General features: G+C 41.6%; 1 protein-coding gene across 1 annotated transcript in view; it reads left to right on the forward strand.

The window, feature by feature from the left end:
• mtss1 (MTSS I-BAR domain containing 1) overlaps nucleotides 1-21,570 on the forward strand; it is a 53,591-nt gene that overhangs the window by 13,838 nt on the left and 18,183 nt on the right. The window contains exons 2-6 of the mRNA XM_041952535.1: nucleotides 1,599-1,660; nucleotides 4,143-4,216; nucleotides 18,609-18,693; nucleotides 19,754-19,845; nucleotides 19,941-20,015. Of these exons, the coding sequence (XP_041808469.1) occupies nucleotides 1,599-1,660; nucleotides 4,143-4,216; nucleotides 18,609-18,693; nucleotides 19,754-19,845; nucleotides 19,941-20,015 (388 nt within the window). The remainder of the gene's footprint in view (nucleotides 1-1,598; nucleotides 1,661-4,142; nucleotides 4,217-18,608; nucleotides 18,694-19,753; nucleotides 19,846-19,940; nucleotides 20,016-21,570) is intronic.

Below are 21,570 nucleotides of genomic sequence, written 5' to 3' on the forward strand. Positions count from 1 at the left end.
TGCTGATGTCAACAGAGTAATTTTTTTTGTGACCAGTTGAAGAAAAAGTGCAAAGATATTTAAATATTAACATTTTTAGACCAATTACTGGAATTTCAGCAAAGTGAAAAGTAATACTTGATTTGTTAAATTACTTAACATGACTGAATAATCAATTAGTTTGCCATTTTTCCAGCAAAACTGTTGATTATTAATTAGTTCCTACTTCTCATTTGTGATGAATTGCAACTTAAAAAAAAAAAAAAAAAATTCTGGCAATTCCTCTCTGCTGTTTTTTAACGTCCAAAATGAAAATATGCATGAAAAGAAGTGAAATTCATGCTACTGTGAGTTGAACAGGATTCGGGGCTCAGCGGTGATAAAACTGAATGTTGAGATGAGCCCAGAAAACTCTGCAGTTTCATGGAGAATCCATCACAGCTGCATGGCTGCGGCATTGGTTTGCTTGTGTTTGGCTCTGCTTCCTTCTGTTTGTTTCTGTATGTTTATGGGCGGCCTGAGAGCCCCAGCCTCTGTCCTCATGTGGAACCCAGAGAAGCCAGAAATAACACGAGACAGTCAGCTGTTGATTGGTTTAACTCTGTTCAGAACAACTGCAAACTGTAAAAGGAATCTTGCATTCGGTCATAATAAATAACGCAGATAGAGCTGCGACTATTAACTGATCCATCAGCTTTGTCAACAGAAAAACCAGTAATATACCAGTAATACCAACCTTTGACCCAGAGGCTAATCTTTCCTGCAACACCTGAGTTAGCAGCGTTCACTAAACTGAATATATTGTTCCGTCTCCATCCTTCGTTCTTTATCATTAACGTTCTCCATTTGTTTGTTGTTCTCTTCATTCCACCCAGCTGTCTCTTTTCTTTTTACATACTTTCCACTTCCTCCTTTTGCTCTCTTTATGTTCTGATGTCTTTTTTCACGCCCTTGTGCATTTCACACCCCCCAGGCTCTTTTTGTCATTCTTTTTTTCATTTAGATCCGACCTCTAAATCATTTCAGTTTGGTCCATTAATCCTCACTGGCTTGAACACTCACACTGCAGCTGTAACGCTCTGGAAGCACCAATGAGATATTCTTTATAATCATCGGTCTCTCTTGGTCGGTCCACATATAACTGGTGGATTTTTATTGCTGCCTAGTTCATACATGCACCTCTCTCTGTAATTGTAATAAAGTAATAAGCATTAAGATGTTATGGTTAAACAAGTGAGATCAAATATATCCAATTTTTTGTCTCATGTTCTCATGTAATGTCTATTTTATGAAGTGTTGTTGTTGCATGTTCCGCCTAGTTTAAAATAAGATTAAAATGAGTATTTCTATATGCTGTTTCTCTATCAGTTCTGTTTTGTGTGCATCGTATCCACAAATTCCCATCCTGTGCAGAGAAATACCTGACATGTTTCATACTAATACTTTAATAATAGCTGTATCTCCGTCATTAAAGTCATAAGCTCTTTGGGATTACTGGAATGAAATAAATATTGTTAAGGCTTTGTGTGTCAGCTAAACTCACTGAATCCTTTTGTGGTGAGACTTGTGTGAAGTTGTCAGAGGTTTAACGTCATTGATTTTCTCTGTGTTTGCTGCAGGCCAGTTATCCTACATGGGAGGACTTTGTAACCAAAGGAGCCAAGCTCCAGTCACAGCTCAGGTAAAACACACATGCACACACATTTAAATTCAATGCTCAACAGCTCGTTGTGTTGAAATGACTTTACTGCAGACTGATGAGAAGCACGCCTTTGGTATTAAGACTCAGGCCTGTTATTGGCAGCTTTATCGAAACAATAACAGCTCACAGTTCTTGTGTCTTGTGGTTTTTTACTGGTTGTTGAACCCTGCAAAATGTCCCCACTAAACATATTCTGGTTGTTGTTGTACAGAATACTGTACTTAACATGGATGCTGCATGTGTTCTGATTGACTCTCTCTCTCTGCCTCTCCCTCACACACACACACACACGGTGACCCAGTAGCTGGCTCAGTGTAATAACAGTATAATGGTGTTTCCCAGTAGGCCAGTTTACTTTGATAAGCATCACTCTGCCTGCTGCAGACAGTCACAGTCCATTAGCCCTGCCAGTCAGCCAGCTGCACACACACACACACAGAGATGCAGGTACAAATAGGACACCCGCGCTGTTCAAACTACTCTAATGTTTAATACTACTCAAAAGATCTGCTGCGGATAATTTGCACACATACAGCTTCAATCCAGACTCTACCTTTGTGTTTGTTTATTTAACAACCATAAAAATCAAATGCATGGCTCCATTATTGTAGTAAAACTCTGTGTGTGGACAGTTGTGTAACTGTATCTCAGTCTGTGTGTCCATAATCAGAGTTGTGAATGTGTGCAGCTCAAAAACACCACACTACTGTGGCACATGATTAAAGCATTTAATGGAAATACAACCCATATGATTATTTCATAATAATTGTGTTTATTAATGTTGAACTCTATCAGTCTGTGGTTGGATACATGAATTTAATTTAAACATCAGTAATATTAGAGACTGTCATCTGTAATCCACATCTTATGTGTGGATGAATAATAATGTGCCAGCTGAACAGACGAACTGGAGCTTCTGTCAGACTCCAGCGGGGTTTCCAGTGTCTTGTTGAGGAATGTGGGACTGTGAGTTTTACCGCAGCGCCACCAGAGTGTTCTGGCAGTTGGGGATGATGGGATGGCAGATCAAACATGTCTGTGCACACATTAAACCACAGTAGAGTGTTATAACTTCATTCTTGGTACAAGCTAACTTCGTGTTTTAACCCAGACGTTAAACATGTTTATTCTGCCATTGGAAGTTTTGTTGCATTGTTGCGACTGTTGGCTCGCATCAGAGGATTTTCTTTGATTGTTTGTTAGTTAATTCAGTCAAATCTGTTGTTGTTGTTGTTGTTGTTGTTGCGTGCGTGCGTGCGTGCGTGCGTGCGTGTGTTACTATGAAAGAGAATTTCCACTGAGCTCAGGCACACACTCACACACACAGACACACAAACTATTGACAGGAGTGTCATCTGATCTTCTCAGTTAGGTTTTCAGGAGTAATGACTGTGTGTGTCTGTGTGTGTGCGCGAGTATGCGCACAGGTATAGAAACATAGACCTGACTGGTAATGGAACACTCACACGCAGACAATCGGTCCATTGATGACGATGATGATGATGATGATGAGTGTATCAGAAGGTTTCCGGTTGCACACTGGCCTTTGAGGGCGACTGGCCTCTCATGTGGCTCCACCAACGATGCTTCCAAAATAAAAGTTCTTTATTTTTCCTTTTTAAAACCAAGCAGAGTTTGTTCATGATGTGTCTTCTGCAGCAGACTGTAATCCGCCCTCTGCCGTGTTTCTTTGATCTGAACCAGAGAAGAAGTGATTTACCTGTTTTGTTTGTTTTGGTTCACGCTGCCCAGCTATAAGCAAACAAAAGTCACATAACTCACACGGTAACCTGCTGTTCTTCCTGCAGGAGTGGGTTAGCAAATCTGACTCAGTTCATATTATTTCAGTTTATCATCATGTTCTTTTTCTCTGGTTTTCTCATACCAGGTGAGAACATGAACGGGGGTACCATTACAACCTGACTGATACTACCACTTGTTTAATAATCGGTTTGGTGATATTGGTCTTCATGAGATACTCACCCAAACTGGAACTGTGGAAATCCGATTTGAGCCAACATGCATCAATGAATTTTCTAAAAACAGTAACTCTGAAAGATACCTGAGAACAGTCAGATCCCCTCACTGGCTTCCCACCTGTTAGCACCTTCAGTGATGTTTGTTAGAACTTGTGACCAGTCAGTCAAGTAAAAACCTGTTTTGTTTTTGTCTGTAGCAAAAAATATCGCTGCTGTTGCTTCTAAAGGGACATCTGTTTTAACAAAGATATTATACTATATGGCAACAGGCGTTTGCAGCCCATGGACTGACGGAAACGACTGATCAACATGGTTGTTCTCTTGGTCTGTGTTTGAACTGGCAGCTTCTTGTTCTGACAGTGAGTTTGAGCGTGGCCACAGCTCATCATGCAGAGACAGAGACACAGAGAGAGCTTGTGTTTTCAATGTAGCGTACGAAATGGATTCAGATAATTTACTTGTGTTGTTTGTCTTTGACTCAGGACGACCATCGTGGTGACCGGAGCCTTCCTGGACGCTTTTCAGAAGGTGGCAGACATGGCGACAGGGACCAGAGGTAAACACGAACACACAGAGAAAACACAGTGTGGTGCAGACACATGCAGCTGGATTGTGTTCTCGGCTGTAGGCCAGACACACCGAGAGGAAAATCATTCTGAGATCAGCTTCAGTTTGGTGTGTGTTTGTGTGCGTGTGTGTGTGCGTGCGTGTGTGTGTGTGACATCATGTAAGAGAGCCAAGGGAGATGTTTTCCCTCTTGATCAGTCTGTTCCTTCCTTCCTTCTTACAGTTTGATCTTTCACTGTGCCTCTCTTTTTATTATAAATAGTGAGATCATGAGGGAACTAATTAGCTTCATTAACTCTCTGTGGACCAGGCTGCCTGTGTGTGCGTGTGCGTCTGATATAACATCATGTAGAAACCATTAAGAATTGTGCTACTGGAGGGCCAGGAAAATTGCCCAGCCAACTTTCAGCACGTCCCTCTTTTTCTTTTCTTTCCTTGTCTGTTTTTTTTTTGTGCTCTCATGCTAAGTTCGTTTGACTGTTTTTGTGTCATATTTCTCCTTTTTTTTTTCTTTTCTTTTGGCCTTTCTGTCTTTCTCCCTCTGAAGTGACACAGTCGGACCTCATGTGCAGCTGCCTTGTTTTACCCTGGATTAGGTTACACACATTCACACATACACACTTCATAGTGCAGGGAGGTCTTAGTTCTTCAGTATTATGCAAAATCCTCTTGTTTGCTTTTGCTTTCAGAATTCGATACCACAATAAGTTGCACTGTGTCAGTTTGTCAAACCTCATGGTTTTGACAAACATCGTACCCATGTTTGATTTAGCATTGCACTCCTCTAGCTGTTGGACTCTCAATGAACAGTTTAAAAAAGAAAGGATATTAATCGATTCGCAGAACCAGAGATACCGCCTTTTGTTTTCCACACGTTCTCCTTCCTTGTCAATCTGGCTATCTGCATTACCCACAACGCAACTCAACCGCCGATAATTTAGTCTGAGATTCCAGTGTGTTATGCTACGGCCAGCTAATGTAGCCTCAAGCCGCCAACCTCAAGCAGAGATACGGGTCTGGTAAGCTCAGCTCTTTCTAACTTCACGCCACAAGAACATTAGTGTGGTCCCACACTGAGTTTGGAGGATTTGGTCTGGCTGGTGATTCGGTGATTCAGTTCTTTCCAAAGGTGTTAGGATTGGGCCCAGTCGAATTCTTCCACACTAAACTGAGAAAGCCATTTCTTTATGGATCTGGCTTTGTGCATGAGGGTGCCCTCATGTTAAGACAGGTGTGGCTCTTCTTCTCACTGCAACGAAGTTGGAAGTGCACTGTTGTATGAAATATCACGCTTTAGCATTAAGATTCACCTTTATTTCAGCATGTTTGTTGTGTTTCCAGTGCTGCCTTTTTCTAATGATCAACTGACATGAACCATGTTTATCAAAGGCCACTTCAAGCATGAATAAAACATCTTCTCTTCTTGCGAATAGTGTCAGCATTGAGCCCTGCTGATGCAGACTGCAGGCTGTATAAATACATGGAGGATGTGCACAGGGATTGCCAGTGTATTTAGAGCTGCAGTGCCTGTGTGTTGGAGCTTTGTTAAGACAGTCAGCTGCCGCTATGATTATGTAACACAGAAGTCAGTTTGTATTTAAAGGAAATCCAGTAACGTGGGCGTGTGTGTGTGGGAGGTGAATCATGGCCGCTCCCCTCTTTGCAAGCCTCTACAGACCTGCTCCGTCATGCCTTAGTGTTTGTCTTTGTTTATCAAAAATGAAGTAGCACATGTTAAGAAATAACATGTAAACAGGGTAGATTTAGCTGTTGTGTGGCTGTGCAGGCTGACACTTCCACCAACATAAAACACAGCCAGACAGAGCAGACTGCAGATAAATAACAGTGAAGTCCTTTAAATACAGAGTTTAATGTCAAATAAGCAGCTTCAGGCAGCTTCAGATCACATTCTGTAGCACATGACATCACCTGAAGCATAACTAAAGCCTGAACATCTCGGTATCATCATGCATCTCACGTCACAAGACAGACAGTACAGTTCAACACCAGGAGGAGAAAGTTTCAACAATGTTGAGTCACACACAGAGCGATCAGCACTTCCAGTGTGTCTTTATCTCACTGTTAAACATGTATGGACGGTGTCTCATACCTTTATAATATGTGCTTTTCTGTGTATGTGAAGGAGAGCAGGTCTTGGTTGCTAAAATCTACAAAACCCCGTAGAAGCCATCATAACGAAGGCCTCATTGCCGTTTAACGCTCAAAGTTCACAGGCTCAAAGTCTGCTGCAGCCACTACATGTCCTTTACTGTCAAAGTGTCTCCCAGGGAAGGCACTGTAACCCTCCCACACGCCTGCCGTGGATGTCTCATTAAAGCTGAAATTACACTTTGTAGTACATCCGCATGTACATCTGCTGCCTGTGTCATTTTAGAGCATATCCGGTCTTTAGCTGTGTGGAAAGTGTGTAGGTTGTGGTTATGGCGGTGAAATGTTTTATTTTGTCAAAACTGCCTGCTTTGTCTCCAAGTTGGCAAAAGATAGATTTGAGAAGCTGTTCAAAATCCAGATGTTTTTGAGACAGACACTGCGTGTGTGTGTGTGTGTGTGCTTGCGTGCGTGTGTGTTGCTGGCAGATTCATTTAATGTAATTTAAAGTGCAGAACCTCTTTATGCCATTGTGATCAACAGCCCTTATGAATTAAATCTGTGGAGGATATTTTCTGAATCACCACCGTCACAAGTGACATTCAATAAAGAATACAAAGGTCACAGATAACACAGCTGTTGATAAGCATTGACTGCTGCAGGGATTCAAATAATGCTGAAGCTGTCAGTCGCTTATTTAATTAACTGACATAACCAACAGCACTATTGATTACACATTTAAATCATTTATCAAGAGAAATGCCAATCATTTCCTGGTGCCAGATTACATTTAAAGTCAACAACTGGTGCCAACTGGTGGTAAAACATAAGCCTTTTCTGTGGAGTCGGCGTCAGGAGGAGGAATAATCTGGTGTACTGTGCATAGGCTGTCTTCTCAGCGGGCTTTATATATTTGGTGTAACACAACATGCAGATGCAGAGGATTGCCCATAGACTGTATAAAACATGACGTGACGTCACCCACAGGTTCCTAAAGAGGTGGAGCATGGGGGAAGCTGAGGCAGGCGAATGATGCCTGGATGCTGAAACCTAGCGGCTAGCTGACACTGAAATCACCCACGCATTTTGACAGATATTGTGATTGTGATATGAGTCGGGATTTTAGTGGGGAATTGTAATTTTTGCATTTCATTTTTAGCTGAAAAAAAATATATATATAAAAATGATGATGTTATTTTTGCTGGAGTCTTTTTTTGCTGGCTTGTTCCATTACATCTGGAGAATATGATTTGCGGGCCGGGGCAGCTCTGTAACACCACAGCGGTTCATTTATAATGGCGTGTTGTGATGCATTCTACCTTTACCAAAAAATTGCAGCTCCTTTGTTGTGGGTATTTATGCATATAGGTACATGCATTTGGCCATATTGCAATTTGAAAAAGTCTTGTGAAAGACTCATCCCATATTCCCAGAGTCTGTAGAGACAATGTTTTGTTTTCCCCACGACCCCAAAACAGTTCAGTCAAGTTCCCCACCTCAAAAAGAAAGACAACGCAAAAGTCTGCTCCGGGTTTTACCGCGGATCTCCCAAAACAGCAAGACTGACAACTTCTGGAGAAACTCCTGGGAAATGCACAGTACATTATTCCTCCTCCTGACCGACTCCACAGACGAGGCCTATGTTTTACCACCAGTTGGCTTCAATGATGTGGACTTTAAATGCAATCTGATGCCGAGGGTAAAGCTGGTGTATCTTTACTCCACTGACCAAAAAACACCGGCAGCTCTGAGGCACACTAATAGTCACTGAGAACAAACTGTGTGAATCCAAGAACCCTTACATTAGAGTAAGTTATGCTATATCAGGCTGTCGTCTCATGTAGATTAGTCATGAAAAATGAGACCCCTGCAAGTGTGCCTGTTATATCCAGCAGCAAAAAAATCATTGCATGACGTTTTAACGAGTTAATTGAGCGTAGTTGACGTCACATGTTCCTTGATGATGCTGAAACCACAAATCGTGCAGCCCAATTAATCTGGTTCCGGGATGCTCGGCCCTGGCCTGGTTTAGCCCTGTTTGGCCCCTGTCTGGTTTAACCTCCTTTGGTGCTGCAGTGGACACAAGGCTGTTGCCATCTGTTAGCAGTTAGCTCAGTGCTCAAAGCTAATACGGCTGCCGAACACTGCATGTTGACCAAGCACATTCCCCCCCCCCCCCCCCCCCCCCCCCCTCTCTCTCTCTCTCTCTCTCTCTCCCCCTCACTCTCTCTCTTTCTCTCTGTGTTTTGACAGCTGTGTTCTCATCTACTGAAGTATATGGACGACATAAGATTTGAGATCCTGAGTGCTGCTCAGTCTGCAGGTCAACATTTGAGTGCCCTCATACGCAGATTTGTATTAGTAGTAGAATCAGATTTGATCGTACAATCCAGATCGTGTGCACACTCACATCTGAGTCTGCTCTCTCTCTATTTTCTCCAGCTGTTTTGGCAGCTTCGGAGCACTTGATGTCGCAAGAATTTGCCCGACAACCATTTTTGACGAGCAAGCTGCAAGAGGACATGCTCACATCCAGACGTCAGAGTCATGTCCTTTTCAACGTCTGCACAGAGGAAAAAGTCAGCTTTTGAACGTTACCAATATGTGATATTTAGCTTGCAACTATCTTTAAATGAATTTCACTCTCAAAATTGCTTAATATGTCCAAAATGATTTAAAAACCACATCATTTACTATCAAAGTGAGTGCGATTTTGTCACTTTATGCCAATGCATTTTGATTTTTAGGACAATACAGACACCAAATACTGCTGTGTGTCTTCATTTGATGGTTAAAAAACACCACTGTCCAAGCTTTTATTTTGAAAGCAGAAGAAAGGATCTATAAGGGTGACCCCTCACTTCCAGGTCAAACAGACCAGGTGTGAGCAGGTTTGATCTTTATGAGCGTGGGAATCCCTGTTCAAATGTATTTTCACAATTCCCTTTTGACGCTCAACTCGTCTGTTACGATTCAATCCTAACTGGTGCATTAATCTAATTCTGCTTTGACAAATCCGTATCTGTGCCCTGCCATAGGTTGACTTGCAGACTGAGTAGCGTTCAGATTTTTTTTTTTTTTTTTTTTTGGTGCTCTCTCAAATCTTTTGTCGTCAATATACCTCCATACTCCTCCTCCTGTTGTCTCTCAGCTTCTTCAGCCTGTCTGCTGAGAGACAACGAAAAATTTAACAGATGACTTAAAGGAAAAAAAAAACATTTGTTACTCTATTCTACAGCTAACACACTCACACACACACACACACACACACACACACTGTTACACTCTTTGTGCTGACAAGTCTTGTCAGCATGTAAAAACACTTAATTGTTTTCTTCCTTTCAGCCCCTCATAATACCCGCAGGAGGAGTGTGTGTGCACATATATGTGTGTGTGTGTGTGTGTGTGTGTCAGAACCGGTCTGGTGGGCCTGTGTGCAAGTTTTGTGCATGGTTGCCACGGTAATACTTACGCTCTCATCTTTCTGTGATCTGAGAAGTGGAAAATGCTGCATGTTTGAAGATTGTTCACCAGGATCGACAGCTTGACAGCTGGGAGCCCAGTGCCTTGCTCAAAGGCATCTCAGTGACACTGCACACCCTGTGTGGCATCGTGTTTCAGTGGCAGCTGTAGTTTATCATTGTGTACGCCTTGTAGACACTGAAGGCCTCGTCATGGCGTGTCAGCACGTGGTAACATCAGTACTTGAACTCGGCAGGAGCCACAAGGCGTTTAAACAAATCCGGAACAGGTGTTGCAATCAAGGAAAAGCTGATGATTGGTGTTGTTGCTGTCTATAGGACAATACAAACCTCGAGTGTCGGAGCTGGAGTGCAAAAAGCAGATGCAATGACTCAACCATTTGAATGATGTAATTTACATATGCATAAAAGCTGTTGCACATCTGGTCAGAACCGAAATGTGAAAACTTGTGAAGAAACTTTGCACAACTGGTCAAACACAGAGCCTCCGAACTCCAGCAGTGGTGATGATATGTTGCTTTTCATCAGATTAATTGTTGCGGTAGGTTCATAATATGTTTGGTTGTTTTTACAGAGCTGCTAAATCTTTGTTGTGTTTAAACAAGAAGAGGTTTAATTCCTTGCCATTTCATCCGCCTTCATGTGATGGCCTTTGTTGTTACGGTTTACTTGAGCTTGTGATGATGACTCAGATAATGTACTGAATGAGTTGTGCAAGAGGTAGTTTGAGAAAACTTGTTCTTACCTCAATCCTCATTTCATAACTGAAACAGACTGTCTTTACTCAAATGCTCATTTCTGACCGTGAATGCAAGTTTGGACTTGATCTACCATTAAAAGTCTTTTGATACTTGGCTCAACAATGGGTAGTGACAGACACATTAACGTGCTTTGTCTGTCTCATTAGATCAGTTTTTCCAAGTGCCAAATTTTAAGGCCGCCTGTCGAGCCACTGAGCTATTGATTGTCTGATATAGATTAACGCCCGATCGATCAGAGTGTCCCTAAATAGACTTTGGGAGGCGTCATTCTGTCTCTCTGCTTTTCACTGGCTGTTTGTTGGGTTATACACCAGATTGAGTTTCATCAAATTGAATCATGTGATTTCACTCTGTTGTATTTAAGTGAAACAGGGTCAAGGGCTCTGCTCTGTCGCCGATCGCTTTGCTTTGATTTTGGTGTCTTCTTCTAAATCTTTTCCTCTGTTTTTCTTCCTTTTTTGCACAGATTGTTTTATCAATCAGACTTCCGTTTCTTGCTCATTCTTCGGAACAATATAGATTAACAGTATTTTTGACTTCTGCCTTCCCATAGCATTTAAAACAGATTGCTAATGCCTGTAACTGCAGGCTTCAGTGACAGTGTTCAGGAGTGATGATAAGAATAGCATCAGAGCTAAAACTTGGACTTAATATTGTCACAATCAGCTGATTTTGAAAGCAGGTTCCTCTTGTCTCTCCTCTGGTGATTCCACATGACTGGTTTCCCCGGCAACTGAGGAACAGTTGACGTCTTTGGCATCATGGGGCTTTCAAAGCATCCACACACACTCACGCACACACGCACACACAGATCATAAGACTTTCTATGAGTGCTGACTAGTTGTAATGGAGGTTTCCTAAGGTTTGCTCTGTGCGTGTGTTTGTTTTGAATTGCAGTGGAGAAGAGAGAGTTTGCGCCATCCAGACTGACCGGTAAACCGGTCAGTTAGTCAATAACAGGATCAATGTATCGAGAGAGAAACAGTGAGTTGAGGGGCTGCTGCAGTAATAGACTGGAGTTGTTGTCATGGTGACCAGTCTAGTTCTGATGCAGGATGGGACGCGTATCAAAGTTTTAAGAGTTGTGCCTGCACACAAACTCCACTTTAAAGCTGGAGTCCAGACTGGATGTTTGTGAGATCAGAACCTCTACCTGACAGTTACCTTCAGAGTGACCGGGAGTAGATTCAGAGAAAAATGAAGTCTTTGTGGAACAACCTGGGAGCAGAGAAATCAACAGGAATTAATCCACACACTCACAGACTCCTCTGAAAGGGCCACATTATGAGCTGTGAGGAGGAGAGTGAAGCTGGAAAATCTGGGTTTAGTAGGAGGGCGAACAGTTCTCTCTCTGTCTCTCTGGCCTTGTGTCTTTGGAAAATGGAGGGAAATTATAAATGACTGGAGCAGCTTTTTATTTTCCTCTTCCTCTTTTTCCGCCCAGAGGAGTTTATGACTGATTTTAGTCAAATCATTCACTTTTGGCATTGACATATCATTGGCACACCGTATGCAATAGTTAACATTGTCTACTTTACGTAAGAGTGGAAACAACATGGAGCAAAGCCAACAAGGAATATGTAAGAAAACATTTGATTAAGCTTTTGTAAATAAAAAAAATTCAACTGTTTTCTTAAAGTGAATTGTATTGGTTTGCTCTTTGCTAATGTTATTCATCAGGGGTTCTCAACCTTTGGTAACTTAAGGCCCACTTCTGAATGTTGAAATATTTCCGAGGACCACCTTAATGAATCCATATATAATGTTTTCAGGGTCATATTTCCTCACATGTACTTTGGAGCTTTTACTGGCACAGCGTTGTCTCTCACATCACGTTTTATTTCAAAAACCAGTCAATTTTGCATCACTGCATCTGAAGGATTGTCAGCTAGCTAGGAGCGAAACACCTTTGTCTCTAGCTGATGGTGTGTCGTGATTGGTCTGATGATATTCATACGGAACTGGTCACTGAAATTATGTCTTTTAGTTTGACGTCTTTTATAAATGCGAATTCCTGAGCACATCTGCGTAGATATAAAAATAAGTGGTTTAGCAACTTTCCATAATTTTTTGGTTTGAACTCAAATCTTACCATTTGACAATACTACTACCTTCACGGCCCACTAGATTCCACTCTGAGGCCCACCAGTGAGATCAAAATGTTAACATTCAAACTCAAATTCGTTGACACCTTGACAGGTAGAACCAGCGCTGTTAAGAACGGGGGTTAACCCTAACCCTCTCTCTACATGGCTGTGGCTGTGACGTAGTCACTGACTGTTGTTTTAAACTGGCACATGTGTGCATGTGAAGCTGTGGGTCTGCAGGGCAGTTTTTCTCAGCTTTCTTGGGAACCATTCATGCAAACTACATCACACTCAACACTGCACTTCCTCAAGTCCTCAGCACGACACCCCCGGAGTGTGAAGTCGATCAGATGGACTGTTGTTGAGAAAATCAAAGGACAGGCAGATACAGCTTCCTACATTTTAGTTAGATGGATGGAAACAATGCAGGTCTCAAATAATAATAAAAAAATCTGCTCAGTGAAGAAGAAACACAGTCAACACATACTGTAGTTTGGAGCTCAAGGATACACAATGTGTTTTGTTGAGAAACTAAAAGTAAACAGAGCTTTGTTTGTATTATGTTCATGGTTTTGAAACGACATGTTCACCAATCATCAATGTGGGTGTAATGTTCAGGCGTCCACATACTTTTGACCACGTGTGTTTACACACTAGAAACATGTGTCTACGCACAAAAAAATTACTAAATCCAATGTCACACTTCTCTTTGATGATGTGCTGATAATCTCAAACAGATAATTCATTTATCTTTTCCAGAGCTGTGAATCAACAGGACATAAAAACCAAAATCCAAAACAAACTCGCTCCCACACGGATTCTGTCTCATCTTGTCAGGTTACATTTTTCTCTGGAGTCATCTCCAGTCGATTCCCACTTCCACGAGACATGTCTGAACACAAATGCAACAAACGCCTACGGTGTTTAGCACCTGGCTAACACACACGCACGCACACACACACACACACACACTAGCTCTGACACACACTGCTATTCAGGTGTTACTAAATGAATATTTATGCCATTAAACGGGGTGGGGCAGTGCACTGTGAGACTGATTTTCTGATGCTGTCTTTAATGAAACTGATGTAAACATTTATCCTGTCATAGTGGAAATTCAAAGTGCGGCTGTAATAAAGAACTTGTTGAGGTAACCAAATGAGAACAGAATAATTACGAGATTGTGGTTTATTGCGACTTGGGTTTTATCGTTGTAGTTGGGTTTTTGTATCGTCGTTGTAGTTTTAAAGATGGTGAGTTTTGGTGTCACTGGGCTGGGAGCGTGGTGACATCATTGAGTTTTTTGACAATGATGAAAACGAAAGCCAACGGTAAAATTATTGCTCATGCTCTCTGTTGTAAACATGCATCACAGTTTCCAGACCCACAGCTTTGACCTGGCAAGGAAGCATTATTACCAGCATTTCATGTGTGCTCGCTTTCAGTTTGATCTCTATCTAAGCTCCATTTTTGCATGATCTAGATCAGGGGTCGGCAACCTTTACTACTCAAAGAGCCATTTGGACCCGTTTCCCACAGTAAAGAAAACACTGGGAGCCACAAAACCCCTTTGACGTGTCAAATAAAATAACGCTGCATATAATGTTTTTTTTTGCCTTTATACTATGTACAAACAAACGATAATGTGCTGCATTTATGAAATAGCTGAACGACTGCAGAGAAAACAAAATGACATTTCTGCGTGCAACAATAACATTTTGAAGTCCGACAAAAAGACGTTGGGTTGAAGGTTCTTTCAAGTAAAATTCTCAATGTCTATTGGAGTCCTTCTTGCATTTATGAAAAAAACACCAAACTTAAATTCTCCACCGGCAGCAAGGTAAAAATACCGTCCACTCTCTGCGTGCCGTCAGTCTTTTACTGACGCGTGCAGTCAGCTGTCAACCTGAATAATAACTAATAGTATAATATACTATTTCACTGAACAATGAAAAAATATGAATATATGCTCAATAATAGGCAATTAAAATATTAATCAGACGTGGTTAATGTGATTTCTGCTCCTGAACCTCGGCGCAGAGCGTCTGCACATCAGCGCTGTGCGCCGTCACCTGCATCTTTACGCAGGATCGTAAACCGTCATCTGTGAGCGCGAGCGATTTGTTTCAAAACGAACGAACTAAAATAAAATACTTTTTAGTTAAATGCTCATTAATTATTTTCGGGAGCCGCATCAGAGGGATGAAAGAGCCACATGCGGCTCCGGAGCCGCGAGTTGCCGACCCCTGATCTAGATAAACTTTCCAACTTGTCCGATTATCTGCCTATTATTGTATATCAATATATATTGTACAGTGAGCTGGGAACAATTAAAATATACATTCAGACTAGCAGCAATACGATACATAAGTTGTCTGGAATAAGAATCCAACTCTTACTAGCCATGACGGTTAAGATACACATCTCAGTCAGTACCAAAACTTATAAATGTTCATTACCCAGCCCTACCAGAGGTAAACCTGCATTAATACATACTGGTGACATGATTTACACACACTCTCAAAACATCACATGACAGACTTTTGAAACATCCACTGGTGATGTTGCTGCTACGGTTCAGTGTTCAGGACTTAAATGTTCCCTGAGCTCAGAGCTACAACAGGGAGGGACAGGCAAATAAAGCAAACACACCTCGCCACACCTTTAACGTTTAACCCACGTCTCATACCTGAGTGTGTGTGTTGTTACCCTGCCACGTTTCTGCTCATGTTCCCGTACGAATGTGGCCGATAATAATGTTTTGTTAATTGGGGGTGTGAATGAGAGAGAAGCGAAAAGACGGGAACGATGGATGAGAAAGAGAAAAGTGGGAGAGGGAAGAGAGGATGCATAGGGGCTGACGGAGGCTAGACGAAGTTTTGAGGGAACAAAGGAATGGAGAGAAAAAGGAGGAGAGCTGCTGCTGCTGTAACACTTACAGGAGGAGGGAGGGATGGAAGGAGTGAAGGCTTCACAACGAGTGTCAAGTGTGTACAGTCAGTGCCAGTCCAGGTTTCAGTATGACATCACTTCCTGTTATTGCTGGAGCTGCTGGATGAAAACACACACACACACACACACACACTGATCTCTCACTGCGATTGTTCTCTTTATTTTACGTAACTCAGCTGTGACTCAGCATTGCTGTGTGTGTGCTTGCGTGTGTGCGTGCGTGTGTGTGTGAGTGATACTGCCTCTTTCCTCTCTGTGCAGCTCTCAGATTTAGATATTCAAATGAGTCAGTGTGAACTCACACAGTTCAGACTCTTCAGTGTAAATCTGCTGTGTCACTTTGTGAGTGATGAAGATAAAATCAAATGTCACTGTGGGCTTGAGTCAGTTGCGGTCTCCAAATAGTGATTGTGATCATTATTGATTAATCTGCCAATTATTTTCTTGAGTAATCATTTCATTTATTTCGTCTTTCAGATATGAAGAAATACTAGTGAAAGAGTCACAGTCCAAAACCAGCAGCTATTCAGGTTACAGTGATGTAAAACTGAGACGAGCAGCAAATCCTCATGTTTATGTTAATGAGTGCAGAGAATATTTTGCTTGAAACATGACTGAAGCAATTAATTGTTTATCAAAATAGTTACTCTTTATTTTCTGTTGATTGGCTAATCAATGAATTGACTCATTCTTTCAGATGTAATCCAGTCTTATGTCACAGTATCATTGTACTCCCAGCATTAGATGTGGAGGTTTATATATATATCCACGGCAAGCGTGCTTCTTCAAGAGTGACCGGTGTACAAGAAAACATTTACAGTCTGAGAGTACACAGTTTACATACACAACAGACAAATTAGTTCCAGGTTGAGGTCAAAAGTTGCATCCAGAATGCCTGAAGTCCTGTTTGTTTCTCTCACAGACACTAAAATCTTTAGATTTGTTCTGTTGGATTCACCAGATGTGAATTTTCTGTGTGTGTGTGTGTGTGTGTGTGTGTGTGTGTGTGTGTGTGTGTGTGCGTGCGTGTGTTTGTGTGTGCGTGTGTTTGTATGTGTGTGTGTGTATGTGTGTATGTATGAGAGGTCAGCTTAACAGGAAGTGTCATGTCCACAAACAGACTGAATGCCACAAAGAAACCATTATTGTGTGTGTGTGTGTGAGTGTGTGTGTGTGTGTGTGTGAGAGAGAGAGAGAGACAGAGACAGAGGGCCCACTGTGGAGTGATGGATTTCTTTTCCTTCTTTCTCCGTCTGTGTAAACATTTGTTCCTTCCAAATGTTGCACAAATCTGAATAAATGTTCTAGAAAATGACAGAATAAAATGTAAATCAGTGTTTTTTTCCAGCTGCTTTATATTAATCTTCTAAATTCTTATTACATTAATCGTTTAGAATGATAATCCACGTTCCTGTTGTCCAGTGTATTTTATTGCTGCTTCAAACTTTGATCAACCAGATTGACCAATCTATGACTATTTAACAGACTTAAATTTAAACTTCTTTCAATAAATATCTTGAAAGTGACAAAAGCTACAACAACCAATGACAATCTAACCATGAGTGCAAACAACCAATCAGCCAGCAGCAGCGTATCTTTAACTAGTCATACTGTAATCAAACAAATCAGAGACACGAGAAGGACAAATCATGCATTTGTACATAAATAAAGTATATTAAAAACAGTATTGTTATATTTATTGTTATGAGGATAAATTTGATTTATAGAGAATACTGTATGGTCCAGCCTCACCTCTGACCTAGTGTGGCTTTCACATTAAATCCACTCAATAATTTGGAGCTTTTATGTCCTTGTAGTTGACATTAATATACTCTGAAAGCACTGCTGTAAACAAAACAAGAACTAAATATTAAAACGGGTCCTGTGATGTCATCATTTGTTAATAAAACTGTTTTTGTCACTGTTAATCAGGGATGGGCAATATGACCCTAAAACAATACCAACGTATTTCAGGGTATTTCTTTGGTACCGGTCTTTTTGATTAAGTTCTGAAAAATGTTTTCGGTTAAGATGGATGGATGGATTTTAGAGAGAGAGCGAACTGGTCAGTTTTAATTGTTGTGTCAGTCTGTCTGATTACGTGCGGAGATGCTGTAATGTGTTTGGTTAAAACAATCAGTGGCACTGTGCTTGTTTTCTGGCACACATGAGCTCTTATTGTCCTGTGAGGTGGTTTCAAACAGTGTATATTATTATGAGAGGTCATAATAGTGTGCACGCGTGTGTGTGTGTGCTTGCATGCCTGATTTTGTTAATGAATTATGTAAGAAACAAACCTCCTTTCACAATTAGCCTGGGCTAATTGGATGTTAACAATGTTAGGTTTCACATGCATGCGCGCACACACGCACCTATTGTTTCAACACACATTACAACACTCGTCATAAGATCTTAATCAGATTGTTTCCTTAATACCACTTTATGAAGCAATGATAGCAACTGCACACACACACACACAGCTCTGCTCAACTCTTGCTGCTCTGTTAAACAGACTAAATGCAGATTGTTTGCAGAGCTTCAGTTAATCTCCTGTTGCATTCTGGTTGTTTGGACCACAATAACAAACTATAGAGCTGTAAGTGAATAAGATGTGGCTTCAGGTTCACTGTGTTTCAGTACAGTGTGAAGCTGTTTCTTTCTTTCATGCACAGCTGAAGTGAAAACAGCAGAGTCCATATTAATCCATGTCCTTTTCCTTTGGTCATCCTGTTTACACACAAATTTGTACTACACCGATTTTTTGAATCTGTACATGCTGAGTCAATGTACATATTTTCCCAGCCTTAGACCAGCTCTAAACAAATCATAGTTTCCATGTTTGCTCAATGCCCTAAAGAATGAATAAAGAATCATCAGCTGGCATTTTATGCTTTACTTGAGCTTCATTTTGAAATGTTTTTTGTTTTCGCTCAGTTCAGTTCAGACTCAAACTATCACCTGATCGTTGTGTTGTTGTTCTGTTTTTCCAGGTGCCACCAAGGACATCGGCTCAGCGCTAACCAGGATGTGTATGAGACACCGCAGCATCGAGTCCAAACTCAAACTGTTCACCACGTAAGACACACACGCACACACACACACACACACACACACACCCTCTTACACACACACACACGCACATACGCATGTGCACGCAGTAGCATGGCATGTGTTATTTAATGAAGGGGGAAGACAGGTGAAGGTGTGAATGATGGTGCGATGTGACAGTGTGGGAACTAGACATTTCAGTTACTCTGAGCTGACACATAGTCATACACATGGCAGCCAGGAAGTAAGTGTGTGTGTGCGTGTGTGTGTGAGAGAGAGAGAGCAGGAGTTGCATGTCGTCCTGATTTCACCCGTCATCACAGTCATTGTTGCAACATCACAGCCGTGTCTCTGTCGTTACCGTCTGCTCTCAGTAGAGAAATTGTCTGCACATTGAAGTCATTACCCAAACCTGCTCTTCAGTACTCGCTGCTTCACCTTTGACCTGCTGTGCACTTACTGCAGCTACACACACATACGAGTACAACAGACTGTTAGAACTTCTCACTTTCTTTAAATTGATTCTGATAATGTGTGATAGCAGGGACATATGGAGTGTCGGTGCCGTTGCCACGTTTCTGCATGTTGGCAATGAAACGAGTGTGTAAAGTCATCAGATGTTACCACTGCTGATGGACTACAAAAACATTACAAAAACTACAAAAGCAAGACCCACATTTAAAGAAGAAATCATCAATGACTTGCCAAGAGCCTGGAACAATTGATTAATTATTGAAGTCATTTCTCAGGCAGAAAAAACATTCTCTCCTCTCAGCTTCTCACATTGGAGGATTTGCTGCTTAAGTTTATTATCCTTGGATATATTACCTTTTCAGTCTGTTAGTCAGACAAAACAAGACGTTTGAAGATCTCGGAAATCAATACTTATTAGTTGAGCACTACATAAATGAATAATAGAATAAAATGAATTATTCTGTGTCAGCCTACCAGAGAGTTACCGGTTTAAATCCCAAACTCGCTGGAAAAGTGATGAAGTTGTTTTTTTTTTGTTTTTTTAATTGGCTTAATCCAAGTAAATACAGTTAAATAAGACGATTAAGTTAGGCTTCAAATCTTTTTCTCTCAGAGCTCTCTCAGAAAGTCTTATCACGCCGCTGGAGTTGAAGATGGAGGAGTGGAAAAAGGTGGCCAGTCAGCTTGACAAAGACCATGCTAAAGGTATGAAAAACATGCTAGCACACACACACACACATACACGTGCACGCGCACACGCAAGACCTCACCCTCACCGCCGGCTTGTTCTTGTTGTTTAGAGTACAAGAAGGCCAGAGCAGACATCAAGAAGAAATCGTCAGACACCATCAAACTGCAGAAGAAGGTGAAGAAAGGTAAGAAGTACACCTGTCAGCTCACATTCAGCAGGTTCTCAGCAGCGCTGAAAGGAACACTTCGACAATAAAACCGCCTGCCACGTTACATCAGCACACAGTCAGAAGTAAAAAGTGATAGCATTCGTGGTTTATGATAGTAGCAAAGCTGCAAATAGCAGAGCTTGTTTACCTCAGAGGAAGAAGCCACCTGCTGGATATTAAAGCCATCTTTCACAGAGTGAGATAATCCTCCTCAGTAAACATGAGGAGTCTGTTTGATCCTGCTCTCATTGTGCTGAGATAAGTGTTTTCAGATATCTGCTGCATTATGTTATGCTCTGCCTGCTTTCAGTCAGCTGACACCCCGAGGGCAGAAATAATCCCTCGGGAACATGTTTCTTTGCTTTGGTTTCTTTCATTTCTTTCCGCTGGTGTTTGACAGGATTCCTTTTAGCACGTTACAGATCAGAACCTAAGCTTGCCCCGCCAGTATCGTGTTTAAACGCAGATCTTTTTTAGCTGTTTAGTGGTAAATATTCGACTTTCTCTTTTCCCTCCGGGTGCAGTCTGTAACTTTCAGCTCCAGTGGCGGATCAGTCAGATTCATAACACGAGCGGAACCATTTCACTTCGACAAAAAATGAGTAACAGGACTTTTTCCAGATATAGAGACAGCACTTTCCTAAAAAGAGTCACAGTTGTGTTGGACAAAAATACACTTTGCTGTGGTTCCCAACCCGCAGCGTTGACGGACCGCAACAGATCACATGTTGGGAAGTTAGCTGGTGGCAGGTATGCTTTAAATCAGTAGCCCAGCAGCCATTCACACCTGTTTGTCCGTACAGACCAGCAGACAGACAAACAGGACTCGTCGGCTTGTTGACTTTGGACTGAATCGTGGAATTTAATAATAAAAATTGAATCACCTTTGAGCCGTGGAAAATCACAGAAATTGGCAAAATGTGGACGACATGTATAAAAATCAGGGTTTTCCTCGCTGTTCCGAGTGTTTTTTCACAGCACAAAAGTCGAATTAACAGAAAAAAAGAAAAAGAGAGAGAAGCAGCAAGCTGTGACTTCAACAAACTCTCAGAAGTGCAACCACTCGCACGTTTGTTAAAGACTCTGTGGCCGTGTGAGTGGAGTCAGATATTCTGTTGGGAAAAATGAAAAAGCTACGCCCGTCTCTGGTCAAGCATCGTAAACGAGGGGGGGTGTTGGCCGAACGTGAGAGTAGCCTCCGCCTGACTCACTTCCCCGGTGCGTTCAAGGCTGCCGTGCAGAAGGTCTGTTTGATGGTAGATGTTGCTGTTATTAGACCAGTTTCCAGAAGGTTGTCATGTGCCCCTCCCTGTCAGTTTTTTATCTTGTTAAATTTGGGACACATTTATTAATTGATAATGTTTTGAGCTGAAATCTGGATCAAAGCTGCTGATTTTTATCTGTCATGTGTATCAATCATGACTAAATTTAGACTTTCGGAGCAGCTTCTGCGCTGTGAGGCCTGCAGTCACTTGAAGCCTGCCGGTTGGAATGTTGCCATAGCAACCCAGACACACTGCCAGGCAGGCAC

Source organism: Chelmon rostratus, chromosome 2 (assembly GCF_017976325.1).
Source record: "Chelmon rostratus isolate fCheRos1 chromosome 2, fCheRos1.pri, whole genome shotgun sequence".
NCBI lineage: Eukaryota > Metazoa > Chordata > Actinopteri > Chaetodontiformes > Chaetodontidae > Chelmon > Chelmon rostratus.